Source organism: Alternaria incomplexa (assembly GCF_024043165.1).
Source record: "Alternaria incomplexa strain BMP 0042 chromosome Unknown scaffold_5, whole genome shotgun sequence".
NCBI classification, from domain to species: Eukaryota; Fungi; Ascomycota; class Dothideomycetes; order Pleosporales; family Pleosporaceae; genus Alternaria; species Alternaria incomplexa.
This window is the reverse complement of record NW_026249854.1, coordinates 2023519-2030995: the sequence shown is the minus strand read 5'-3', so window position 1 is coordinate 2030995 and position 7477 is coordinate 2023519. Positions and strand designations below refer to the sequence as shown.

General features: G+C 56.8%; 2 protein-coding genes across 2 annotated transcripts; both read right to left on the bottom strand.

The window, feature by feature from the left end:
- Positions 1 to 214: 214 nt before the first annotated feature.
- Positions 215 to 1570, bottom strand: J4E90_004577 (uncharacterized protein; the record flags this gene model as incomplete). The annotated part of the gene is made up of 3 exons (XM_051434142.1): positions 215 to 589; positions 648 to 1404; positions 1494 to 1570. Coding segments are annotated over 3 exons (1209 nt in total), but the record flags the coding sequence as incomplete, so codon positions are not given.
- A 3485-nt stretch (positions 1571 to 5055) lies between these two features.
- On the bottom strand, positions 5056 to 7257 carry J4E90_004576 (uncharacterized protein; the record flags this gene model as incomplete). Its single annotated transcript, XM_051434141.1, has 1 exon — positions 5056 to 7257. One exon carries the CDS (start codon positions 7255 to 7257, stop codon positions 5056 to 5058), a length of 2202 nt encoding a protein of 733 aa, XP_051292659.1.
- Between the last annotated feature and the right edge of the window lie 220 nt (positions 7258 to 7477).

The following is a 7477-nucleotide window of genomic DNA, read 5'->3' as shown; positions in this document are numbered from 1 at the left end:
CGCGTCTCACGCATACACGTCGTGAGCACAACGAGCGTTAAGAGCGCAATCGCACCAAACAGGAAGTACGCCCCGTACGCAGACCGCGCAAGGAAGACCGGGGTTGCGAACGCAACGAGCCAATTCGCAAGCTGTTCGTGGAAGAGGTCAGCAAAGATCGCGCGACAACGATGCCATGAAAGGTCGTGAAGGACGAGGTAAGGACACGACTTACAAAGCTGCCGCCCGTGGCCATTGAGTTCGTCGTCGCACGCGTCCGCGTGGGTTGGATCTCAGACGCGTAAATCTTACCCACTATGGCCCACGTCGAGACGTAGCCAATGGCAAAGACGAAGACCGACAAAATCACAACCCAGCGCGCTGCTCCATCCGGATGCACGACGTTCGCGGCGTACAGAGACCCGATCAGCAGCATGGTGCCGGAGAGGATGACACCGCCGCAGATGGCGGAGGTGCGACGACCCCACTTGTCGGCGAGGAGGGTGGCGGGAATGCTGAAGGCGAGCATGAGGATGGCGGAGACGCCGCAGGCGAGGAAGGAGGCGGTTTGCGATGGTATTCCTGCTTGCGCGAAGATGGTCGGGGCGTACTGCGAGATTTGGTCAGCATACGGAGATGAGTTCACGTCGTTAGGGCGCACAACATACGTAGAGCACGCCGTCAATGCCGCTCAACTGAACGAACGAGAGGATGAAGACCGCGAGCCATGTCTGCGATCGGTATTCGCGCTTGAAGATCAAGCGCAGGCCCTGCAGTATACCGACTTGCTCTTCGGGAGCTGCATTCTCGGTGGGGCGCAAGACGTCTTTCTCCGCTTCTGCAGCTTCAAAGTCCAGCTTCTTGAGCTCTTGCATGGCTCGACTTCTTTGCCCGTGCAAGATGAGCCACCGCGGACTCTCGGGCAGGAAGAACGATCCCGCAGCCCATATCGTTGCAAGCGCAGCTTGCAGTATGTACGGCAGACGCCATGACATGTTGCCGGTAATGTGTATACTCCCATAACACGAAAAGTAGCCCACGCATACTCCCAGCGCAGCGCCAAACTGCGGAAGCGACACAAACTTACCACGACTCCGACTCGGCGCGATCTCACAGATATACACTCCGATGTTAGTGAGCGCGAAGCCTTGACCAATTCCCATTAATGCGCGGCCAACGAGGAAGAGACTGAGATGGGAGGCGGCGCATTCGAGAACACAGCCAATCGTGCAAAGGATGGCGCCGACGATGATGATGCGGAGGCGACCGAAACGGTCGGCAAGGTGGCCGGCGACTGTTGCTGGTATAGCGCCGCAGAGCATGATTAGAGAGACGGTGAAGCCGCGCATGGTGGGCGTGAGGTGGCCGAATGTGTGGGTGAAGGAAGGCATTTCGGTGACGGCGCCGACGGAGCCTGTGTCGAACCTGGTGACACGTTAGTGAGTTAGTTTGTGTCTATGCTGGGCAAGATGCGCGTCGTATATGGCGAGAGAAGGAGCGCGTTCATAACGTACCCATTTAGTATACCACCGAGCGCGACGAAGGTTGATGCGAGCGGGTAGCCTGGTATCTTGCTGGGAATGAGCTTCATTGTTGTCAAGGTTCCAGCAGTTGAGAGAGGTTCGAGTGGAAAGTGGTTGCTCCTCGGTGGAAGATAGTGAGAGCATAGGTATCTGATACTTCCCCGCATTCGGAGATAACAAGACGTAGAGCGCGATTGGTTGACGCGATATCCATTTACCTGAGCACCTGGGCAGTGTTGGGGTGAAGGATGCGCGTAAGCAGTGAAGTCGCGATGACGTAGGTGGCTCGCGCTGAGCACCACAAGCCCAGTATATAGCAAGACCACATGGGACGCTGCATGTCAGCGCGAGCTCCAACCAATTACCGCCGTTCAAAGAATCCGAGATGTCGGATAGCGTACAATAAAGCAGCAGAAAGAAGCAGTAAGGTAGATAGTTGTGTAACTTGCGTTTCCCTCCCTCTGCCAGCAAGCCCAACGAAACCGACACCGGTATTCTTAAAGCTATCTAAGGCTGCGTCAGCCCGTCAAAGAGGCCTACCTCTGCACCCAGTTCCCGTAGCAGCGCAGCCGATCTCTCGCCATACAACCTCTCAATCACTTCCAAACTGTCCAGCTCCAACAGCGTCGAATTAGTGTTCGGGACGACATCGCTTTGACTACTAGAACAGTCTCGCTTGAGCGACGTTCTTGAACTGCGAAGAAGCGGTTCATCCCTATCTGAGTTGCATATCTCGTAGACAGACGCTGGATACGGGTCGTGAGCATACAGCTCCGATCCGTGAGCGTTGTTGTCGACGAAGACACGCGGACAGAGGTACGTCTCTAGTAGTACAGGCGAGGCTGAGCATGTAGATTCTCGTACTCTTTTGAGAAGCTTTTGAGCTCGAGAGTACACGCCGCGTTCGGCGCTGTCCTCGACACTGATCAACAAGCCTGGTTGTATTGACTCTTCACCCAATGCGTGCCGTACCACCTGGTACACATAGAACATTTGGCCAAGGGATCTGAAATCCTTTGGCTTCTCCGTGTCGGACGCAAATTGCATGAACCTCTTCCAGGTTGGTTCGTGGGCACCGAGATCGTCAATGGCTTCTTGCACCGATGGGAGCGTACGCTTCATGAGCGACTCGCGAATGTATGAGAGAATATGCTCATCCCCCGGCGTGACGCTGATGGCGCATGGTTCGATGGACGGGTCTCGTCGCAGTAGTTCGACGTGGAGATAACCACGGAAGATATACGAGATCTGCTGATGGTGCTGCTCTATCGTACAGAGCCAATGCAAAGCTTTGGCGAAGCCACAACGACCAGACCGCAATAGATCGTCAACCGTCTGGTAGTAATGGAAAATGGGAATGTCCAAGCTAATCTGGGGTGGCTGGTCGGCTTTGTCGCCGTCATTGTGACGAGTCCGCTCAGCCGCGGGTCGGGACGCGATGGCAAGATCCGCAATGGCCGGGGCACAACGGGCAATATACTCCAGCTCGTAGAGTGTAACTCCGTTGCACTGCCCATTCTGGAGATCGATAATCGGCACATCTTTGGTAGTCGTGGTCATGGCCTTGGCCGAGAACAAACAGATTCCCGATAGTATAGTGACACTGCGCAAACCCGAAGTCAAAAGACTTTGAACTTCAGCGTTCGATGATGGTCCAGCGAAGTGTAGCCATTGCGTAGAGGATACGATGCTCGCCGGTGTCAGAGAAGTCGGGAAGTCGAACCTGGTCTCGACGAAGAAGGCGATTCTCTTGGTGGCCCATTCCTGATGCTCCAAAGGATAACCTCCAACGACACCATTGGGCGAGACGGTAATCTTGGTCTTCCTATTGCCCGCAGAGCCGATGAGTTGTTCAACCCTTCTAGCCGTTTCATGTCCTCTTCTTACTGCTCGCCTGTAACGGGGATGTAATAGGATCTTGTCTCCACGGACGCCCTCGACCTGAGTAGGGAAGTATCCATTGACTTTTTTCGGAAAGCATCGCATGCTGGCTCCAGTGTCGTGGAAACGAATCGTACATATGCCGTCGCTTGACGTTTCTAGGTTGGCAATGGGAAGGCTCATCGTTTCTCTTGCAGGTATGATCCACGAAGTGTGCTTGGACAGCAGATTTGGCGACTCTAGTTCTGTTCAGCTCACGTATATAATCATCCTCGATCTGCTCCGGCATCAGATCCATTGATCCTTCAGGATTGACCGTCCTCGAAGCTGGGTCTCAACGATCCCCAGGACAGTCTAGTGTGTGAGGCCTCCACTACCTCCCCTCCACCTCCCAAGGCGGTCAAACATGTGCTCGCTTTGAGGGGCCGAGAGACGGTGCAAGATGCTTTGGGTGCGCGAAGGATTGCATCCTACAATGGATATCTTTGGCCGCTGTCGGAGACTGCGCCTTCATGCGAAGTAGAAACAGCTGGGCGATACTCACTGACCGCCGCGGCATCTCACTTCGCTCCCCGATGCGATACGATGAGTACCTTCCTTTTCTTGGCAGCAGAGCGCGATTGGTTGACGTGAATTGGGCGGATAGTGTGCGCGACATCCATCATCTCCCCTCCGCCTTTCCTCCGCCTCCCCCATCCTCCCATAAGACTCACTGACCGCCGCGACATCTCGCTGTGCTCTCCGATGCGATACGGTGAGTACGACCCCCTGAAATCGATCTTGCGGAAGCAAGATTCCGCGGGAGCAGCCAGCGGGGCGGGCGGGTATGTACCGACCTCAGATTTGGGGATGACCACGCCTCCATGCGAAACAAGAAGAGCCGTGCGAACCTTACTGACCGCCGCACGGCGGCGCGGGCGGTTAAGTGCCGATATCAGTTTTGGAAACGACTGAAGTGAGTAGCAGGATGTGATTGGACGGCGCGAATGGTAGCGATAGTTATCTGCCGGAGTAGTGTCAGAGTGAAGGATGTGAAGGACGCGCGTAAGTACGGAAGTCGCGATGACGTAGTGTAACCCTTGCTTAACGGCCAAAAAAAGACCGCCCTTGCTTACTGGCGAGGAAAGAGCACAACGGTCGGCGAGGAAGGAACAATGCCTCGCGGGGAAGGATCACAATGGACGGCGAGGAAAGAGTACATTGCAAGTCGATAAGAGGGAAACTACCGTAACCGATGCCGCGACCGATAAGAAATCCGAAAGCATGGAATATGATGACTGTGTCTCACTCACCGCTACAGCCATCACATCCCGAGTCTGCACATCTAGCACATAGCACATCAGTCAAGAACACGACCGGGAAGACTCAACTCCAGTAGCAAGCCCACCACGTCGCCATGGCGCATAAATTGGGTATCAATCTTCAGCTCGTATCTCATCTATCCAGTATCCAAACAAGAAGGAAAGTCCTTCGTCGCTTCATGCGCTTCGTCAAACGTATCGACATCCCAAAAGGTCCAAGGACGGAGAAAAGAAAACCCCAAACGCCAGTGATGCAATCTATCGGAATCCAAAAACCCAAAGGAGATAGATGGTAAGAGATGTTTCCATATGTAAAGAGCCTTCTTATACACACGCGCGCGCTGTTGTGATATTCGTCTCCAAGTCCGGGTCTATGAAGCCTCGGCCAAGGCCTCACCAAGCGCATCCGCATCGTAGTCTTGCACCACGACCTTGGCCGGCGCATCGGGCACTTCGTCGAAGAAGCCCCATATAGGTCCATTCTGGTTCACGCCGCTCGGCCTCAGCTTGGGCTTATTCTTCTTCGAGCCGTCCGCATTCGTGGTCGTGGTGCCTTCGCTCGACTGCGTGTCCTGCGTGGACTGCGTTTCCTGGCTAAGGATCGAAGGCGCGCGGGTAGCGGTTGGTGAGGTGACGGGAGCAGGTGATGAGCCCCATTTCCCGAATACCCAACCTCCGACCTTCTTTGTAAGACCGGGGCCGCTGGAGGGCTGGGGGCCGTCGCTCTTCCGGGGTCCACGCTTCTGGTTCGCGATGCTGGAGTAGAGGAAGTCGCGGTTGGCCATGCTGCTCTGCGATGTCTTGTTGGAGAGCGTGCCGTGCGCGGTAGCGGTCCAGGGTGTGAGTTCGGGGCCGACGGAGCCAGAACTGCCGGGCGTTGCAAATCTCGCCGCATTAGAGTATAGGAGTTGCGAGGGTCGTGACTGCAGTGTGTGGATGTCCATGCCGGAGACTGAGATGAGGGATTCGTGGGAGGCGTGGCGGCGTAATCCGGGGCGCATGGCGGTCATGGGCGAGACGAGGTCGTCGGGCTCGAATTCGCCGTTGGACGTCATCAGCGATGGCTCGGCTGTCGATAGCGAGGAGTCTTCGCTTTCCTCCGGGATAGCAGCCTGAGGCTCCGGCTGGAGGTAAGGCGAGAGCGTAAAGCTGGCATCCGAGAAGGAGTTGGCGGGACTGACAGCCGATATGACGGCCGTCGCAGGACTGCTCTTAGCAGTAAGGGCGATCGGCGTACTCGAGCTGCGCATTGTCGAGAGGCTTGGTGGCATAAGGCCGCGAGACTTCCGTCGCAGATGCTTGTTTCCGCCCTTCGCAACCTCAAGAGTGCCAGACGACCTTCGCAGCATCGGCGGCAACGCATCCGGATCGGAGCTGTAGTCGTTCGATTTGACGGGCCCGAACATGGGAGACTGGAAGTCGATGGAATCGGGAGGGCTGGTGGGCCGGGAAGAGTCATAGGCCTCGCTGAAGACACGGTCGTACATGGATCCACGGTGTGAGTCCGAGACGGGTGACCCTGCAAAAGAGCCCGGCGTGAGGGTCGATGCCTGAGACCATCTATGCGAGTTAGGCACAGTGACTGCGGTGTGTTCCAGGATTGTAGCCGTAGACGAGCGATCGAGGGTCGCAGGCGGGTCGAAGTGCGTCGGGGTGAGGGAGAAGCGCTTCTTCTTGGGCCGTCGCTGCGCCGGTGGCTTGGGCACGTTTCTGGTAACCTTCGGGCCATGGTAATGGTGATGTATGTGCAGTTCCTGCTGTAGCGACGCTTCTTGTTCCATTTCTAGTTCCTTCTGCAGCGACGGGCTCGTGACGTCCTCATCAGGGCGGGGTGATGTCGAGACAGGCTGGTGAACCTTGAGTTGATCTCGCAGGCGTTCGACTTCCTCGTTGGAGTTTCCCAGTAGCTCGCGCAGTTCGAGTATGCCATGTTGCAGGTTCGCGTTATCGAGTAGAATGTCCTTAACAAAGTGGGAGACGACGTTGGGCCCGCCCTTGTCCGTCCCAGCTTTGGCCTTGAGTCTGCCCGCAGCGGTGTGGAGTTCGCCCTCGACGACCATCCTCCGCTCCATGCGGGCCACGACCTCCATGTGGCGCTGACGCTCGGCGCGGGACTCCTTCTCGATGCGGTCGATCTGGTCCTGGAGATCTCCTATAGTCCGCTCGGCCACCTTCCACCGCTGTATGGCTGTGCGCTCGTCGACGATCTTGGCGTCCAGGCTGCTCTGAATCTGCGACTGCTCTCTTTCGAGGTCAATCAGCTGGCGCTCGAGCAGCTGCGTGCGTGCGGCCAGGGAGCTGAGGCGGTCGATCTCGTCTTCGGTGGAGCGCAGCGTGTCCTCCAGCGCCCGTATGTGGGCATCCGACTCGGCGACGGCGTTGTTGAGCTGCTCAAGCTGGTCGAGGAGGTCGCGGTTCGCCTTGATGGTCTGCGCATTCTTGGCTTCGAGCTCGATCTTGTCCTTTTCGAGCCCTTCGATGGTGTTGATCATCTCTTTCCGCTCGCGCTCCGAGTCGGCAACGTAGGCCTCATGGCGGACGAGCAGGGCCTGCAGGGCAAAGGTTAGCGGCATGCGCGGTAGTAAGAGCCGACATGCGGGAGTGAGCGACGTACCTGGCCCAGCTGTGCAGCCTTGGAGACATCCCTCTCCAGTCCTTCTAAGAGTCTTCCGTTGTGGGCGAGGAAAGCGCAGTCATGGCTCCCACAACAGCAGCGAGGCCCTGGCATGGCACCAAGGCCGGCCGAGTCCATGTGTACGACCCCTCCGTTCGCGTAAACAAGTCGTGAACAGC